The 20562-nt window shown below is 42.9% G+C and overlaps 1 protein-coding gene across 1 annotated transcript; it reads left to right on the top strand.

Annotated features, from left to right (window-relative positions):
* Positions 1–1167: 1167 nt before the first annotated feature.
* Positions 1168–14396, top strand: IGSF1 (immunoglobulin superfamily member 1). The gene is given in 20 exon segments (XM_006903885.1): positions 1168–1237; positions 1389–1415; positions 1802–2083; positions 2447–2726; positions 4637–4785; positions 4788–4919; positions 5161–5454; positions 5917–6166; positions 6510–6632; positions 8490–8560; positions 8657–8689; positions 9070–9360; positions 9648–9926; positions 10887–11174; positions 11952–12239; positions 12428–12715; positions 12911–13203; positions 13330–13603; positions 13983–14106; positions 14261–14396. Coding segments are annotated over 20 exon segments (3972 nt in total).
* The last annotated feature ends 6166 nt before the right edge of the window (positions 14397–20562 follow it).

Here is a 20562-nt window from a genome sequence, read left to right as displayed (position 1 = left end):
AGGCTGAGGCATTAGGATCAGTTTGGGAAGGAAAATCAGCCCCTTTCTGTTCTGGGAACTGCTTTTACCCCTACTCTACTGAGACCAGGACCTCAGACTCTGAATAGAGAGTTAGGGGAGGAGAGATATCCTGAGTTTGTGTGATGCAGATACACCTCCGCTTGGCAAAAGGATACTCTGGGTGGAGTGGAAGGAGGCAGGAAAGCATAAAGAGTCTAACTTATGTATATGCAGGGTCTGTGGTCAATAGTGATTTTCAGAAAATGTGGAGACCTCCCTGAACTCAAATCTTTACCATATTCCCTGAAATTCAAACAATTTTTTTTTCACATTAGGGGCAATAAACAAAAATGCTTATAATCACTTACATATTACATTAGTTAGCTCAATTGGCTTGATTCTTCAACACCTACTTGAGATGGGGTTTTGAGATTTGGAGGGTAAGAGATAAGAATATTGGATCTGAAGCATTCCACAGAAGGGAAGCCCTAGATGGAAGGAAATGGGTGGGATGCATGAAGGTGAGAATACGGGCAAGGGCTGCCTGTAGGGGTTTAAATACTGGTTTTAGAGCTTAGGCATTGAAGTTAAATATATATTTGAATGTTGGCTCTGATATTTAATATCTTTTGACTTTGGGCAAATTACAGGTCTTCTCTAAGCCTCAGTTTCCTTGCCAGCAAATTGAGATGGTAAGAGCTCCTCCTCTGCTACATTGTTGGAAGACTCAGAAAATTACATATAGATATAGATAGAGATAGAGATAGAATCATATATATAGATATAGATATATAGATATAGTCTGTAAAGGTGACTCTCTATACCTCCCATCTCCTTCATCCCATGAGGCTTCTGCTGCCCTGGATTCAGTCACCCCTCTAGGCCTTTGAGACCCCAGGGAAAAACAGAAATTTCAACAAGTCTGACATCTTAGGCACCAGCAAAGACCTTGGATGGTGGAGGGGGAAGTGGAGAGAAAGGGCAAAGGGAAGAAGTAGCAGGTGACCTTGTAATACCTTGTGTGCTTGTAAGGGAGTGGAAGGCAGTAGGATTGTCAACTGCAGTTTAGTGATCCCAACTAAACTTGAAGGATCAGAACAAAATACTTGTGCTTTTAGATCTCATCACCTGCTGAGTGACAAAACCCTTCAAGCCTTGAAGTGCCTCATGACCCAGGACAGGCCAGAGGAGGGGGCTACTATGCTGCAGGCATTCACTCTCTTGCTCTTTTGCATTCGTGAGTACAAAAGGAAGGGGTGAGGGGCAAGTGATCCTGTCATAAGTAGCCCTATGAGTGGGCACCTTGGGGAGGGAGAAGAGAGTATTGAGGTTTAAGGGTGGGTGGGGACAATGAGGAGACCTTCCTTTACCATAATCTCTCTTTTCAGGGCTGAGTCTGGGTATGACATCAATAGGTAAGTGAGTCCTGCCACCTCAGTACCCTCCTTCCTGAATATTCCAAGATATCAGCCTGCCTTCATGGCCCTGGACATAACTGCCTTGAGATCCCAAAGACAATTCAGTTTGAGCTGCTTGGGAATCAGAGACCCTTGCTTCATGACTTGGTTTATCTCAAATATAAAGGAAGCCAGACTTGCACTTTATTCTCCAACTCACTTGGATTTCTTGAACAAGTATCCTGGGGTCCCTATTCAACCCCCCACAAGCAGACATTCCTGTCCTTAAGGGAAGGCAAAAGGAAGAATCTGGGTCAGGGCTAATTTTAAGGGACATCGTGCTACACGTTAGGTGAGAGAGAGGGCTGGACCTCTCACATCTTTGCGATCTTTGGGAATGACAGTGCTGCAGTCTCAACTGGAGCTGTGGATAGAGACAAACTACCCCCATACCCCTTGGGAGAACATCACACTTTGGTGCAGAAGCCCTTCTCAGATTTCAAGCAAGTTTCTGCTGCTGAAGGATAAGACACAGATGGCCTGTATCTGCCCTTCCTACAAAACCTTCCAAGTTTCGTTCCCAATAGGTACTCTTACTAAGTCCAATACAGGTTGTTACAGGTGCTGCTACTGGAAGGAGATAGGCTGGTCAAAGCCCAGTAAAGTTTTAGAGTTGGAGGCACCAGGTAAAAAGACAGAGATAGTTCATCTAGAATAAACTCGAGCTCCTGGGATTCAAACTTGCTTTCTTAGTGTAGGCTTTGTTCAATTCATTCATTCATTTACCTCAAATGCATGCAGACATACATGTGGGTGTTCCAGAATTAATAAATAAGTGCTTACTCTCCATAGGCGATGCAGAATGAGAATACAGACTCTGGAACAGATCTAGAAGGCAAGCTCTCAACTTAAGGAAGACCAAGATAGGAGAAGGAGGGATGGAAAATAAGGATCACACAAGGAAGGCTAATTTAAGTAGATTTCTCTTTTGCTGCTCACTGAGCATCACTATCATTGCTCTACTTGAATTCTAGTTTATCTCTTTCCAGGCCAGCTGCCCAAGCCCATCTTCTGGATCCAGTCTGAGGACTCTCCTCTTCCTAGATGTAATGTTAACATATTCTGCCATGGCTGGCTGCAGGATTTGATATTCATGCTGTTCAAAGAGGGATATGCAGAGCCTGTGGATTACCAGGTCCCAACTGGGACAGTGGCCATCTTCTCCATTGCCGACAGTGAAGGGGTTTATATCTGCCGCACTCATATCCAGATGTTCCCCTCGCTCTGGTCAGAGCCCAGCAACCCCCTGAAGCTGATTGTGGCAGGTGGGTATGGCTATGGCTGCTGGGGTCTGATGATTGTTGTCTCTGGGATATTGGCTGGATGAGACAGGGTTTCTGATTTTACTTTCCTCGGCCAGTCCCTAGGTCCTGCAAGGCCCATGAGCTAGAGTCATTTGTCATTTTACTGAGATGCAAATTAGAATCACATGTGCTATGAGGAAGATGTGTGAGAGCCAATCACATGGCTAGTGAGCAAGCCCAGCCAAACATCCAGCAGCTTCAGATCATCAAAGTTTTGTTTTTTTTCTACTTATTAAATATCATGCATTCATTCATTTACTGGGCTATATTTCTTGAGCACGTAATATGCACCAGGCACTTTTTTAGTGTGGAAAATAGAATGTATTCTTCGTAGTGCTGGTGATAAAAATAAACAAAAAAAATGACAAAGAAAGTGATAGTTTATATTTTAGAAATGGCTTATAAATTGCTTTGGTCCTGAATATACAGATCGAGAAAGGCAGTAACAAGCTTCACACACAGTCGAAGGCTCTCTAAATTGTCTAAAAGCCAGACACACACCCCAGCCTCAGCTCCCCAACACCATGGCCTGGATGCTTCTAGACAGAATTTGCCACATTTGCTTTAATTTCTCCATCAAGCTCAAAACACAGAAAGGTGAAGATTTGAGTTCAGGGAGGCCTACTCACTTGAGTTCAGGGAGGCCTCCTCATTTTCTAAAACTCACTATGTATATGCCTTGCGTATACATAAGGTAGACCCCTTATGCTTTCCTGCCTCTTTCTGTGGTGTTACAGAAAGTATTCTGTTCTTAGAAGCTGTAATCCTGGTTTCTAGTTCCACCTCTGACACTGCCTCCCTCTGTGACCTTGAGCAAATGACTTCACCTTTCTGTGCTTTGGTTTCCTCCACTTTAACATGGGATAACGGTATCTCTCCAACCTACTGTATAATGTCTCTCTGTGCTTCACTTTCCTGATTTGAAAAATTGATATAATAGTAATAATAATGCCTACATCACAGGGTTGTTGTGAGGATTTTCCCAAATATAATATGTACAGTGCCTGGCATATAAGTTCTCAATAAATAGTAGATATTAATTTTATTAGTATAGCCTTTTATTGAGGATTAAAGAACAAAGATCTGCATGTACGGATGTTTGTTGTGTGAATGTCCTATCAGCGTAGATTCCAATAACGCAGCACACTTCTGCAGTTACCTGATCACTGGTATCCCCCACTAGGCCATGAGCTTTTTGCTGACAGTGAGTGACTGTGTATTCCTGACTTACATATCTCTAGACCTGTATGATGCCTTGCACATCCTAAATGCTCAATGAGCATAAGATGTAGCTGATTCTTCCAATAATGGATGGGTGGGTCTACCTGGGATTGGGTCAGGAAAGAAGGAGTGGTATGGGAAGTTTTGCCCTGGATTTTGTAGTATCTCCTTGGAAGAACAGTACATGGAAATGAGGGTGTGGCCCCATTAATAGAGATTTCTCTGAGTTGCAAACTTACCGGCCAATCCATCCTTACTGGTTTCTTCCAATAAAAATTCATCTTTAATACTGCTCTACAAAGATGGAATCAAAGTCATTTTTCAGAAGTTTGGTTTCTCAGAGGTTGGAAGAACTACCTTTAACATTTCAGGGACCTAAAGACACAGGGAATTATAGATGTAGATATCCCACTAAGACATACCCCCTACACATAGTTAGAGCTCAGTGGAGCTGATAGAGTCTGGTGAGACAGCAGGGACATAAGTGTACTTACCTTTGATTACCTCCTAGAAGAGATAGAGATGCAAGGAAGGAGAGGAAGCAGAGGGTAAACTTCAGCTGCCACTTTCTGTTTAAAGAAACTTGGAAAATAAAAACAGGATAATAGGGAAGAATCATGTTACCTCTAATTCAGAGTCTCTTCCCTTTCTAAGACTCTATCTCAAACCAGCTCTGACAGCTTATCCTGGGCCAATCATGACACCTGAAGAAAGCCTGAATCTCAGGTGTCAAGGGCCAATCTATTGAATGACTTTTACTTTAATAAGTCTTGAAGAGTTGAAGAAGCCCTTTTACCACAAGAGGCCACTAAAAATGAGGCATTTTTCTTCTTTTGGGCTTTGAAAATCCATGGTGCTGGACATTACCTCTGTTTGGACTATGATGTGTCATACAGAGGCTCACTCTTTAGTGATATCCTGAAAATCTGGGTAACCAGTAAGAGATGGAGATGCTATGAGACCTATGTTATAGGCTAAGGATATACAACTCCCTCGGGGACCCTGGAGAACCTAGTCATGCAGCCAGGGCTAACAATCAAGAAGGAAGCTAAATTTCATAACTGGGTTTAGGATGGAATTTGCCGAGAGTGGACTAGAGGAAGAGGAGAACAAGATCCCTAAGCAGTGGGAAGGGAAAGTCATACTATTAGCCCTTTATATTTTGGGTCTCATTCCAGACACTTTTCCCAAGACTTGGCTACTTCCTCAGCTCAGTCCTGTAGTCCAAATGGGTCAGAACGTGAGCCTGTGGTATCGAGGGTCAGTGGATGAAGTGGGGTTTGTACTCTATAAGAAAGGAGAAGACAAATCGCTTCAGCTCTTGGATACTACCAACATCAATGAAGATGAGTCATTCTTCCTCAACAATGTGACCTACAGTGATGCTGACATTTATAGTTGCCACTATCTACTCTCCTGGAAGACCTCCATTAGGATGACATCACACGACACCATGGAGCTTGTGGTTGTAGGCAAGTACTAATGACTGTTATTGTTTTTATCATCAATACGGTGTTCTAAAAAGGAACTAGTGGCCCTGTATCCTTTTAGAGTTATGAGCCAAGGGGAAACATAATAGGAGGGCAGTATAAAATTTCCTTTGAAAATTTTAGTTACTTCCTCTTCCAGGATTGTTACTCAAGCTCTACTTCTCAGCATGGCCTGGCCCCATTGTAACCCCTGGAAATGTTATTTTCCTTCATGCTAGGAGAAACTTAGAGGTATGAGGTCCTGACTGAAAGTTGGGCACCAAGAATCTTTAGAGCACTAAGGAGTGATCCAAAAGGGTTCTGATGCATGGTCATATTTTGAAGCCACTGAGCTAGTGAAAGTAGAAAGAAAGAGAAGACCTAATAGGGAGCTGAGAAACATTTGTTGGGGAAAGAGGTACTCAGTTCAAAGTCATATCTAACTCGTCTCTGGATTGGTTGCAGATAAGCTCCCCAAACCCTTCCTGTCAGCCTGGACCATGTCCAAGCTGGGAAAGACCATCACCCTTCAGTGCTGAGTACCTCATCCAGTACTTAAATTTTCTCTGGAATTGGAAGAAAGAGTAACATTCCAAAATTTCTCAGTAGATGCAGACTTCATTATCAATAATGTTGAAGGGAAAAGCACAGGAACTTACAGTTGCTGCAACATCTGGTCACATCGCAGTGAGCCTCTGAAGCTGATGGGGCCAGCAGAGGAGAGGACAATTCTTCATAGGGACATTCCTTCATGGCTTTGGCCATAGTACCCCCGGAATCCTAGAGCACTGCCCAGAAAGATATGAAAAGTAGAATTAGACTCGTAAGTCAGGACTCTTGGATTTGGGCACCCTTCCCTTGGAGTAGTCTTACAGTCACTCAAAGGCAGTGAGCAGGATACTTTCAAGGCTCCCATTCTTCACAAGAAAGAAGGCCACTTCTGTCTTACCTTCCCTTCACATTCAGTAACCAGCTCTCCACCTCCCCCTTCCCGCCATGTGTCTTTTCACTTGTGCCTATCCCCATCAAGGTCCCTGCTTCTGGTCTTCTCTGGCCATAGGGTTGCTCACCTGGAATTACGTTCTGAATGAAGCTATCAGGTTGTCTCTAATTGTGCAGCTTGTTGCCTTGCTGTCAGTAGTGCTGTGGATAAGACGGAAGTGTTGGAGACTCAGAATCAGGTAACTGTCTTGTCTCAGACCCCTGTTCCTCAGTCTAGCTGAGTCAAAGCTCTCCAGAAATTCAGGAATGAGTTATGATCCAATTGAGACAAGCCACAAGGGCACATCTGTTGTATCTCCCACTCTCTGGGCTTAATATACAAGACTTTCTCATCCCAACTCTTTCTCTTTCACCTCACAGAGGGGTCAGCAGCCAAACCTGAGGGTGGAGAAATGCATTATACTCAAAGGCTGGAGGATTAATCAGAACCTCATTCATTGATCCTCCCAGGAGAGTACTCAAATCTCCTTCCAATACTACAGTGTCCCTCAGAGATGACTGATGTCTCCCACATTAACTTGGTCAGAACTTTTTTTCTTTTGTGATAAGCCATACTTGTCCTGTCACTCAGGATGTTATCCAACTCCCATACCAACTTTCCACCCTTATTCCTAGCCCTCAAGGGATACAGAGCCTTGTGGTTTATCTTAATTGTCATAGAAACCAGTCTTTCTGCCACTCTAGCTTCCAATTATCTGTGCAGAGCATTCTGAGAATATAATCTTAACCCAGATGGGCACTTGACGAGGTAATGGATTGGACCAGGGAATCAGACAGCTTCCTATGACCCAGGAAATGGCAAGCCAAACAAGTTCTCCTGCCACTTCCTAGGCCATCCCCCTCTCTCCCCAATTTCTATGGCCTGCACTCAAGCTATTCTGTTTGAAAATAAGAAGATAATGACAGCTCCTAGCATGGTGGGGTCCTCAGCTCCTGAATGTCTTGTTTACTCCCCCCCCACACACACACAACCTTTGCTTCTGACTGTACCCCCACTACAATCCTTTGAGTGTCTGGGAATATGGATAATGACTATGATTGTGTGTGTCTGTGTTTTACATTGGGATCTGAGAGACAGAATGCTTCAGTAATGAGAAGGAAGCCACCTAAGCTTTTTGCAAAAACCACCACTCTGAGTTTTCAAAGTTTCAGTGGAGGCCAAGTTCTAGTTTTCCTCAGAATCCATCATGAGTCCCACATACACTGGAGTAACCTCTAAGCCAAGTGTTAGAAAAAACGTAGCTTCACGTGCCTCACTTCAGCCCCAGACCACTGCATTAAAGAATAAGTTCAGAAAGCAGATTTCCTAGAAAGCAGCCTAAAAACATGTTTTCCTGACTAAGAAAGAGGGTCAGTGTTTTCTAAGTAAATTCTTTCAAATGGATTTTTGCTTAATATCATCTAATTCTATAGGACCCACAACTCAAAGCTGCTGCACATTTCTAGTCATAATCTGGGTGAGGGTAGAGATATCCCACTCTCTGACAAGCTTAGCTCAGCACTGACAATCCTCTGGTAAATCACCAGGGCTGCCTAAGCAACCCTTTCATAACAAAGACAGGTAAGGCAGGTGGGTCTGAGGACCAATACTGTCATAATAAAAACTGCTTCCAAACTTAAATTTGATGATGGTGAAACACCCAAGATTTCTCCCTCCATCCCCACACCCACCACCCAGAGCTGCCAATCACATTGAGCTCCAGGGCTTCTGAGAGCTGGAGTTACAAAAGCATTTTCACATCTGACATCTCAGTTCCAGTAACAGCCTAATCAGAGGCCATGGGGAGCTGACATATGATATAGGCTGGGGAGGGGAGGGAGGGTCACGTGGGTCATGAAAGAGCAAGACGTTCGTAGATGGTGAGGCCCTCAAAAAGAAAAGCCATCGATGTCAGAAAAGATTATTTACCATTATCCTGGCCTTTTCCAATCTCTGTTGGGTGGTGAGTAAGCCAATGACATAAAATGCAGCCCCCTTCTCTCCACCTTCCCCTTTATCCCAGCAACTCCTCTCATCTCTTTTCTGGTCTCACTAGAGAAGCCTGGTTGCTGAGAACAGCTCAAGGGATCATCATGCTCTTCATAATTATGGCCCTTCTATGCTGTGGTGAGTACAAGGGGGTGTGGTAGGGGTCTGCTCAGAAGACCTGGGTGAAGTCCCATAGGGGAGGGGCCAGAGATCTGGCAGCAATTTCTTTTGCAGGACTGTGCAATGGGGTATTGACAAAAGAGACTGGTAAGTTTTTCCTGCTCCAGACTGGGACATTCCTCCCTGGAGATCTGAAATAACTACAGAGTATCAGTATCAGTGGCCAAGGAGAGACTAGTTGGGAGGGAAGGACAGCTAGGAATGGGCACTTTCTAAAGTTGCTGGCATAATTCAGCTTTCAAATCTGCTTTTCCACCTGCAAAATTTTCCCCAAGCTTCTGCGCTTTTCTGAGGTTCAGCTGAGACATCGGCTTTCCCTTTCCCCAGCACCTGTGGAAGGAAGGAAAGAGTTTAGAAATGAGTTGAAAGGGGAAGTGGACTGTGTGATCTAGGTAGGGAGTTCAAAGGTAAGAAATGGGGAGGAGGAGAGGGAGGGAAGATGGTTTCACTAACTCTTCTGTTTTTAGAAATAATCATGCCAACCCCTAAGCCTGAGCTGTGGGCAGAGACCAACTTCCCTCTGGCCCCATGGAAGAACTTAACTCTCTGGTGCAGAAGCCCTTCTGGCTCAACTAAGGAGTTTGTGTTGCTGAAGGATGGGACTGGGTGGATTGCAACTAACCCGGCCTCAGAGCAGGTCCGGGCTGCCTTCCCCCTTGGCACCCTCACCCAGAGCCACACTGGGAGTTACCACTGCCATTCATGGGAAGAGATGGCTGTATCAGAGCCCAGTGAGGCACTTGAGCTGGTGGGGACAGGTAAGAAAAGGCAGAGCACCATTTTAGAGTAAACCTCAGTGCCCCTGGAACACCAACACTGTTCCCGAGGATAGGAGAATGCACAGAAACAAGGAGTCAATGGGCTTGTGCTGCATGTAGGAGGAATGCTGAAATGTGGGAGCGGGGGTGGATAAGAGAGTGAGAGGAGACAGGAGGAGCATAAGGGCAATCCAGGATAGATTTTTTTTTTCTGACAAAGTGACTCCAAGTGTTCCATCTGGGCACCTCAAAACTTCAGACTCCTTTTCATCCCCATTTTTTTCTAGACATCCTCCCCAAACCTGTTATTTCTGCCTTCCCCCCAATCCGAGGCCAAGAACTACAAATTCGGTGCAAAGGATGGCTGGCAGGCATGGGGTTTGCTCTGTATAAGGAGGGACTACAGGAACCTGTCCAGCAACTTGGTGCAATTGGGAGAGAAGCCTTCTTTACAATCCAAAGAATGGAGGATAAAGACGAAGGCAATTATAGCTGCCGCACTCACACTGAAAAACACCCCTTCAAGTGGTCTGAGCCCAGTGAGCCCCTGGAGGTTGTCATAAAAGGTAGAGCTGAAAAGTGTGTGTGAGGAAGGAGGGGGGAAGCAAAACTCTGGGTCAGATACTCTCTTCACAGCGAACTTTGCTGCTGGTCCTAAGAGCCTGTGTCCAATCTTAGAGCCAGGCAGGCGTGGCGCTAGGAGTGCCAGGGCCTCTGGCTGCACGATATTAATAGCTGAAATTGTTATTAATAGCTGAAGTTTGTGGAGGGTGATTTAATTTTTCTAATTATTGTTGTATCAATTATTTTATTTAGCTATAGAGCAAATATTTAAGGGACATTTGGACAAGAAGGGGAAATGGTACCTGCTCCACAAGGTACCATTTCCCCTTCTTGACCAAATGAGCAAACTGAGGTACAGAGAACCAGCAGAGCTCCAATGGCAATTCATTCTTTTCACTAGCCTTCATTGTCTGCCCTGATGATAATGAGGATTCAGCTGTAGTTGAGTGGGGGTGAGGGGGTCCCTGTGAAATGTCCATCTGCAGAGTAGACTAGCCTTTTTTTAAAAAAAATATATTTTATTATTAGTTTCAAGTATACAGTACATTGCTTGGACATTTATATAATTTATAAAACGATCTCCCCTAATTGCTCTTTCTCTCCTCTGGCTCTCCACATGCTCCCCATCCCACAATCATCTATCAACTACTAATTTGTACTTTAACTCTTCACTCCATTCTCCCAGCCTCCCAACCCCTCTCCCTTTTGGCCGTCACCAGATTTTCCTCTATATTTGTGAGTCTGTTTTTTTTATTAGTTTGTTCTTTTTGTTCCTGAGAGTCCTCATATAAGTAAAATCAAATGGCATTTTTCTTTTGCCTTAATTTTTAAATGCACCTATTTCTGAACAAAATGTTATTTTTTTAAAGAAAAAGGAGCTCCCTGGAACCAATATTTGCTATTTTAGCTATCTTTCTTTCTTTTCTTCTTTTTTCTTTTTTTCTTTCTTTTTTGCCTTCTAGAAATGTACCCGAAGCCCTATTTCAGGATATGGGCCAGCCCGATGGTCACTCCTGGTGCCCGAGTGACTTTCAACTGCTCCACTTTCCACCAGCACATGAACTTTATTCTTTACAAAGATGGAAGTGAAATTGCATCCAGTGACATGTCTTGGGCAAGCCCAGGGGCCAGTGCAGCTCACTTTCTGATCATTTCAGTAGGCTTTGGTGATGGAGGAAATTACAGCTGCCGCTATTATGACTTTGCTATCTGGTCTGAGCCCAGCGACTCTGTGGAGCTTGTGGTGACAGGTCAGGAGTGGGAAAATGCAAGTGGATGTGGTACTTATCCTGGACAATGGGTGGAAGGGCTGCCAGTGGGAGAGCAAGAAGTGCTCCTTCTAAAAGACACCAAGAAAGTGCTTAGAACAGTGCCTACCACACAGTAAACAATCTATGTAAGGCAGCTGCTTATATTATTATCAATACAAGAATAAGAGACAAAAAGGAAGAGCCAAGTAATTCACTTCTGGGGAAAGAAGTGAGGCAGATAAGGGTATCTAATCCCTAGAGCCAAGCTCACATTGCCACATTTCTGAAATCATTTTATTGCTTGGCCTTGAGCTTTAGGCTCAATATCTACTTTTTTTTTTTTTCGCTGAGCAGTCAGAGATTGGTGGGCTGAATGGCCCCTAGAGAAAGAGCAAAGACATTGAAATGACAGCTGCATAATGTGCGGCCATTACAAGTGATAATTTTTAAAGGCTAATTAACATCATAGGAAAATATTTACAATAAAAAGTTAAGTGAAAATATTAAACTATACAACTGTGCATACAGTAGGATCCCACGTATGCAAATAGTTACTGCTACAATGACATGGGAATGTATAGAAAAAAATGGAAAGGAAATATATAAAAATGTATAAAGAATGTTTATCTTTGAATGGTAGAATTATATTTTTATTAGATTTTCCTGTATTTTCTAATTTTCTACAATAAACATGTTTCTTATAATAACAGTGAGAAAGCAATTTGCATAATGTGGAGGGGGCAGGCTTCTCTCATGTTGTGGTCTCTTTAATTTCAGAATTCTACCCCAAACCTACTCTCCTGGCACAACCCGGTCCTGTGGTGCTTCCTGGGAAGAATGTAACCCTGCAATGCCAAGGGACTTTCTATGGAATGAGGTTTGCACTCTTGTATGAGGGAACCCCTGTTCCTTTACAGTTCCAGAGTGCCTCAGGAAACTCAGCTGACTTCCTCCTCCACATTGCTGGAGCAGAAGACTCTGGAAACTACAGCTGTGTCTACTATGAAACAGCCATGTCAAATAGGGGATCACATCTCAGCAAGCCCATTATGATCTGGGTGACTGGTAAGGACGGAAAAAACACAGAACTCAAGATACAACTGGAGTAAAAGCTAGGGAGGGGAATTCTTCTTTAAAGTCTAGGCTAGGCCATAAAAGGGAACTATTTTGTCCAGAAGGAGAAAGATAATGAGTTAATTCAGCAAATGATAAGTTTCCAAACTCACTACTTTACATATTTGGTCTCTTTCTAGACACATTCCCCAAGCCTTGGTTGTTTGCTGAGCCCAGTTCTGTGGTTTCCATGGGGCAGAATGTTACTCTCTGGTGCCAAGGGCCAGTCCATGGAGTAGGATATATTCTTCACAAAGAAAGAGAAGCCACTTCAATGCAGCTCTGGGGAGCCACCAGTAACAATGGGGCATTCTTCATCACCAATATATCTGGTGCTAGCATAGGGCGTTACTCCTGCTGCTACCACCCTGACTGGACTAGCCATATCAAGACACAGCTTAGCAACACCTTGGAACTCATAGTCACAGGTAAGGGGAAGATGCTGCTCTGAAGTGGGCAAGGGGATGTAGAAAGGAGGGAATAGAATGGTAGATGGTTCAGATGGTTTTCAAAGAGCTCTAAGAGAGGCAAGCAATAGTTTTCCTCCTTATTGAACAGAGATTCCAAGGGTGGTGCACTAGAAAGTACCCTCATCTCTCTGACCAGGAGTTAATTTCTTCTAGGTTTACTCCCCAAACCCAGCCTTTTAGCCCAGCCTGGTCCCATGGTGGCCCCTGGAGAAAACATGACTCTTCAATGTCGAGGGGAACTGCCAGACTCCACATTTGTCCTGTTGAAGGAGGGTTTTCAAGAGCCCTTAGAGCTACAGAGGCCAAGTGGCTACAGGGCTGACTTTTGGATGCCAGCTGTGAGAGGTGAAGATTCTGGGATCTATAGCTGTGTTTATTATTTGGACTCTGCTCCCTTTGCAGCTTCCAATCACAGTGATTCACTGGAGATCTGGGTGACTGGTAAGGTCCTAGAGACTTCAGTAAGAGTCTAGATTTTGTAGGTTTTTTTTTAGTAGTTAGCCCTAAATGGGTAAAGGGCTGGGTTCGGGGCCACTTCTTCTAACTCTGTGTCCTGGTTGGTTGCAGTTAAGCCCCCTAAGCCCTCCCTGTCAGCCTGGCCCAGCACTGTGTTCAAGCTAGGTAAGGACATCACCCTTCAGTGCCGAGGACCCCTGCCAAATGTTGAATTTGTCCTGGAACATGATAGAGAAGAAGCACCTCAGCAGTTCTCAGAGGATGGAGACTTTGTTATCAACAATGTAGAAGAAAAAGGTATTGGAAACTATAGCTGCAGCTACCACCTCCAGGCCTACCCTGATATCTGGTCAGAGTCTAGTGATCCTCTGGAGTTGGTGGGTGCAGCAGGTGAGTGGATAATCCCTCCACAGTCTTGGCATAACACATCTGGGATCCTAGAGACAGTCTCCATGGAAACAGCACAAATACAGAGGGAGTAGGGTTTGGAGTCAGAGACCTCAAGTGTGGTTACCTTTCTCTTAGGAATGGTGAAGAAGTGAGACCTCAGTTTCTAGTGAGCAGGATACTTTCGAGGCCTTTTCCACCCCCCAAAAGGAGGGCTGCTTCTGCCTCAGTGTAAGCACTGCCTCTGATTACCCACTCTACAGTTTCAACACATGGCTCCCAATTAAAGCTTGGAGGAGGCCAGATGAGGGCATGAGAGATCAAGTGAAACATATATGTGCTAACCTCTACAGCCTTGGTTTCTGCTCTTGTATCATTACAGGACCTGCTGCTCAGGAATGCACTATGGGGAACATTGTCCAAAGTAGCCTGATTGTAGTGGTGGTTGTAACTTTGGGGGTGGTGTTAGCCATAGAGTGGAAGAAGTGGCCTCGTCTCCAAACCAGGTAAATGTCTCATGTCAACCTCCTTCTATAAACCCAGGGCTGCTGGAAAAACAATGGTCTGAATGCTCCTCTATCACCTGATCCTCACAATGTAACCTGTTTTCAGGTTGATAGTTCTAGATAATTCCTTAGTCATGTCTTCTTCTCTAAACAGAGACTCAGAGACAAATGGAAGAGACCAGACCATAGCCCTTGAAGAGTGTAACCAAGAAAAAGAACCAGGCACCAATAGCAACTCTCCCTCATCAATTTCCCAGGTGACCTCAGTGGAACTTCCAGTCCCAGTATAATACTCTCCTTTACAAGAACTTTATTCTCCACTCTTTCATCCTCAGAGACCTGCAAATCCAACTTGATAACCCAGGAATCAGGCCCATCAACTGTCCCTTAGCCATTGATCTCCTGAGCTGGGTCAAGGGGATTCTGGGAGTTGAGAGCTCTACCCTCAACTGTAGATGTAGGGTGAGATGTTTCCTGAAGAGAGATTCTCTACTCCTGTAACTCTTCAATGTACTGATTTATTCTATTAAAATGTATTCTTCTGAATAAAGAATAGTATTCACTATTTAACTATAAACAACTATGGCAGTGGTTTTCCATTGGTCTGTTGTCCACTTACAAGTTAAAAGAAATAGTATATTAGAGCTAAACTCTAGGGCAGAATAAGGGAGCATGGGGCTACTAGAACAGAGAAAGGAACTCAAGGACTGAATAAGAGAGAAGGGAAGGTTCCAAAATAGTACTTACTAATTTGATTTGAGACATGGTCATTTAACAAAATGTCCTATTGTTCTTCCATTTCATTATTGAAAAAAATGAATTGAGGAACGAATAAATGGCAAATATTCTCTCCAAGTTGAGCCTGAAGGGAGAAAACAGTGAAGTTAAATCTTTTTCACAATACTACTTCTAGGTCCATTATACACCTGCTTTCAAACATCAGGATTAGTCCTCTGCAGAATTTTGAAATCAGCAGAGTGTGCTTTGTGGTCCTTACCTCACAATCATAACATGCACATTAATTAACCCTTAAATATGAACAATTGATAAAAGCTGAATAATTGCCCCTCTCAAAAAATAAATAAATAAATAAAAATAAAGCTCTGTTTTCCCAAAGGAATTGGCCTCTGATGGCAGGATCTTAGGGAGTGAGTAAGCAGATGAGGTAGTTGCTTTGGAGCAGGTGACCTATCAGTGTCCCCGCACAGGACTCCAAATGGAGTCTGGCTCACATTCTGAGCCCCTGATCTCCCTTGTCACTCACTCCATGGGTGGGAATTCACATTAATGGGTTGGATGGGGTGCTTACCTAGTTCCTTGAATCTGTTCAAAACCTCTGAAGAATTAATCTATGGCTCCTAGAGGAGGTCATGATCTCTTCAAATCTAACCATAAAGTTTCTTACCTCCCACCACTGTCTAATTCTAAGCTAACGCTATTCAGTAGAGTGATGTACAAGGGAAATACACACAGTATATTATTATCGCTGGTTACAGTACATTTTTAAAAGCAACTCTTGTATTCTTACATTAGGAAGATTATTTACCCAGCAACTTAATGGGAAAAAATGCATCCTATCCCTTAATCCTTACGGAATGAAAGATTCTGAGTACTATACGCTAATTTATATTAAGGTCTTTGGAATGTAGAAGTACAAAGTCTCAGTCTGATTCCCATTTGGTGAGATTCTATTAGTCATTTACACTAATTTCTTACAGTATTTCTAAAAATTGCATTTCAAAAGTGCTTTTACATTTGAATTTAGCAAAACTTTATTGTTAATTTCTGCTGAACACTACTCTCTGCCTTCAAATTTTCCATTTTGAACACTGGATGAAGCACCATCCTTGGTTCTTGGCTTTAGGATAGAAATCCTTTGATCAGGTCTGATTTTGTTTTCCAATCATTGAGCATTCCAAAATGTATTGTTAAGGCTAGTGTTACAGCTGTGTAAGTTAGTTAGTGATCACTTGATTAGCTGTTCATCAGGGAAAAGAGAAATAGGAAGAAAAGAGCAGAGGGCCAAGGGCTAAAATTTAGTGAAGCCTCTGAGTTAGAAAAGCAGGAAGAAGATGAGGCAAAAATGACAGAAAAAGACTTGTAAAATTCAGACACTGAATCTGGGATCTCCTTTGTTAAAAAGATTCAAACAGATTCTCATGCAACCAGAAAATTTTGATAAACATTTTAATGGGAAACAAATAGTGAGAAATGTTGTGACACTGGACTATTAGTTGATTTTCTAAAAACACTCACATATACCATTCTCTCACTTAGAGAACCAAGGTCTACATGTTTTAGAAGGGAAGAAATAGTTGTCAATTAACTGTGAAATACTTAAAAATAATGAATGGCTCTGAGATTTACTTTCCTACTAGCTGTCAGAAGTATCTCAGTGAATTAAATATCTATTTATAATGCAAAAGTCATCATAAACTCTCAATGAATTAAATATCTTTTTATAACACAAACTTAGCTTGTTGCTGACAATGCTCCACATGGTATGCTTTTTTTCAACCTGGTTGCCATGGGAATCAGTCCCTGTACCCCTGGCTGGCCTCTAATCATCAGCCCAGCCTTAGGTAATTTCTGGGAAATGGAATTTCAGTTAGGGTGGAATGGACTTTTGAAAGGAGAATTTGTTTCTGGGACTCCAGGAACAAAGGCCAAAGATCCTCTTTCCAGTTCTAAAAAACAAATATAAATTTGGCCCCAGCAGCTCAGAGCTATAGATTTCCAAGACGGTGTGGTCCAATCCTTGCTTAGTACAGAATCTCCATTACAGCAGTGCTGACAGGGACACACATAGCCTCTTTCTGTATACCTCCAGGGATGGGAGCTCACCACTTCATGAGACAATCTGAGAACTTAAAACTGTTTGATCACTCTCTAGTTCTGACTCAAGTTTCCACCCAGATGAAACCTACTTCTTACAAATAGTCTTACAGAGTTCAGAAGATGTGAGTGGTACTCCCTAAGTCCAGAATAGGTAGGTGGGGCAGAGACATAAAATGGACTGGTGTCACACCCACATGTGGCAATTGAGAATCTGGAGAAATATCTCAACTGTGGAGGACCTCAGAGAAGGGAAGAGTCTCAACCTCACACTAGGCTCCCCAGCTCAGGGTTCCGGTGTCAGGAAGAGAATTGCCTACAACTTCTGGCTGTGAAAAACAGTGAAGATTGTGGCAGAGTGAGATGGAAGCCTGAGGAAGTTGCAGACTTTTCTCTTAAGGAGCCCACATGAGTACTTATTCGCTGATGGACTCACTCTCTCAGAGCTCTGGCTCTTGGGCAGCAGCTCGAAATGTACCAGGGACATGTGGGGAGGAAATGAGTTGTCTGGCTTCAGGGTGAGAGCTGGAAGGGCAGCTTTCTCAGAGAGAGAAGTGCTGGCAGAGGGCATTGTTCTCTTGTTGAGCCCTCCCCAAGCCAGCTTGCAGACCCAGGCTAGTGACATATATGAGTCTCCATCAAGTAACTAACACTGGTCTCCCCACCCTGGTGATTTCCTGAAACCAAACCCCTCCCAACATGGGAGCCCATCCAAGCAGCTTCCAGTAGATTTTCCATACAAACAACCTATCTTGGCTCTTGCTGCAGACTTCCCTAAAATCTCTCACAGGTTCACCAAACCTAAACAAGCAGCATCAAGCCTCAGAGTACCCTATACCTCTAGCTGAACAACCCCAAGCCCAGCACTAGTGGCAGCTGGACTCAGTTTGCAGCTTGACATTGTGAGGCACTTCAAAATCCAGCATAGATGGCAGCCATCTGCGAATTGCTGGTGGGTCATGCCAAGTGGTCCCAGGCAGGGCACAGCTTGCAGTGGAACTTGACCTGCAGCAGAGTTCCTCCAAGGAGACCCCGGCTTGTATGCCCAGTGGCTGGCTCTAGTTTAAGCCGGGTACCACCTAGGGTGACATCTGTTGGATGTTACACTTAAAGTGCAGACAGGGCAGGCACCACAGCCCTGCTAAAGCGAATCCTGCTCTATAGGGTCAGCCCCTGCACAACATCTCCTCCACTGCTCATGGCCAGTCATCACACCAATTAGCCTGGGAGTCAATTCTCCCATTGATGAGAAAACAGGAACCAAGGCTCAACTACAGCAGGAGAGCACACACAACCCATACAAGGTATATATGCCTGGAGAATCCAGAGCAGGTGACCAAGAAAGACTGTGCCACTGAGATTCACAGCATGCCTACTACAGAAGGCCACTCTACTAAGACTGGGAGACACAGCAGCCTTACCTAATACATAAAAACAAACAAGCAGCATCAAGGCAGCCAAAATTGGAAGACAAAGAAACATGTCTCAAATGAAAGAAGAGAAAAATCTCCAGTAAAATAACTAAACAAAATTGTGACAAGCAATCTACCCAAATGCAGAGTTCTAAACACTTGTTATAAGAATGCTCGATATAGTGGAATATTACTCAGTCATAAGAAGAGATGAAATTCTGCCATTTGCAACAACATGGATAGTCCTCAAGATAATCATGCTAAGTGAAATAAGCCAGACAGAACAGATAAACCTAAAAGCAACAAATGAACAGGACAAACAGACTCATGGACATGGACTATAGACTAGTGGTTACCAGAGGGAAGGGGAGGGGGAGGTAGACGAGGTAAAGGGAGAGGGTGAAGTGGGTAAAAGAGATCAAGCATATGGTAGCTGAAGGAAACTGGACTTTGGGTGGTAAACGCACAATAAAACATACAGATATCAAATTATAATGTATACCTTATAATTATATAATTGTATTAACCAATGTTACACAATAAACTTAATTTAAAAAATGGAAAAAATAGAATGCTCAATGAACATAGGGGAAGAATAGATGAACTCAGTGAGAACTTTAACAAAGAGAAAGAAAACATAAAAGAGAAAATAGAAAACAAAAAAGAACCAGTCAGAGATAAATAATACAATAAGTGAAATCATGAATACATTAGGAGGAATCAACAGGAGATTAGATAAAGCAGAGGAGCAAATCTGCAACTGAGGAGATAAGGTAGCAGAAAACACCCATTCAGAACAGCAACAAGAAAAAAGAATCCAAAAAAAAAAAGGAGAAGGGACTTCTGGGACAACTTCAAATGTGCCAACATCTGCATCATAGGCATACCAGAAGGAGAAGAGGGAAAGCAAGGAATTGAATATCTATTTGAAAAAATAATGACTGAAAACTTCCCTACCTGGTGAAGGAAATAGACATATAAATCCTGGAAGCTCAGAGAGTCTCAAAAAAGACCCAAAAGAAGCCCAAACCAAGAGATCTCATAATTAAAATGCCAAAGGTTAAAGACAAAGAGAGAATCTTAAAAATAGCAGGAGAAAAGCAGTTCGTTACCTACAAGGGAGCTCCCATAAGACTGTCAGCTGATTTCTCAACAGAAACATGTGAGCCCAAAGGGAATATTCAAAGCAAGGACCTACAACCAAGATTAATCTACCCAGCAAAGCTGTCGTTTAGAATAGAAAGACAGATAAAGAGCTTCCCAGACAAGAAAAAGCTAAAACCATTCATCATCACCAAGTCAGTATTATCGAAAATGTTAGAAGGATTTCTTTAAGAAGAAGGAAAAAAATGATGTTTTTTTGAGGTGATCACTCATCAGTTATATTGAGGTGAGTTTTATTGAGGTTAGTTTTATTGAGGTGATCACTTCATCAGTTATATAAATGTGTAATCACTGTTGTACACCTAAAACTGATATAATATTGTATGTCAACTAAAATTGAAAAAATATTAATATATAAAAACTTAATAGAAAAAGAGAATAATACCTTGCTGAGAAGGTAACATTTGACTTAAGATTTGAAGAATGAGAAGGAGCAAATCATGCATATATCTATCTAGGTAAAGTGGGTTCTGATAAGAGAGAAAAGCAAGTGCAACAGCCCTGAGACAGGAGAATGCCTTGCTGCTGAAGAACTGTGACTAGACTGCAGTGGCTGGATCAGAGTTAGCAAAGGGGAGAGTAGAAAGACATATGGTCAGAGAGGTAACCTTTGTCTTTGTAAGGACTTTTACTTACACTCTGAATGAATATAAGAAGCCACAGGAGTGAGAAAATTAGACTTACATTTAAATAGTGTCATACAGTCTTCTGTGTGGAAACTAGACTAAGGAGCAAGGATGAAAGCAGAGAGATCTGCTAGGACGTTATTGCAATAATCAGGCAAAAGAGAATTGGTTAGGGTAGCAGAGAGGTGATGAGAAATGCTTAGATTATTAACATAATCTAAGGAAGGAGCCAACAGGATATGCTAACAGATTGGTTGTGGGATGTGTTCTGTAAACATTTTAATTAGAAGAAAGAACCGTTTCAAATGTTTCCTTCCCAGGGTTATTTTAATTTCATCCTCAAGAAAGGGTTTTCTAATGCTTCCCAACCCAGGTCACCACTTCTAGACAGTTTGTCAATGAATTTGGGCAATGGCCCA

Source organism: Pteropus alecto, unplaced genomic scaffold (genome assembly GCF_000325575.1).
Source record: "Pteropus alecto unplaced genomic scaffold, ASM32557v1 scaffold390, whole genome shotgun sequence".
Classification (NCBI taxonomy): Eukaryota; Metazoa; Chordata; class Mammalia; order Chiroptera; family Pteropodidae; genus Pteropus; species Pteropus alecto.
This window is presented reverse-complemented; position numbering and strand designations above follow the sequence as displayed.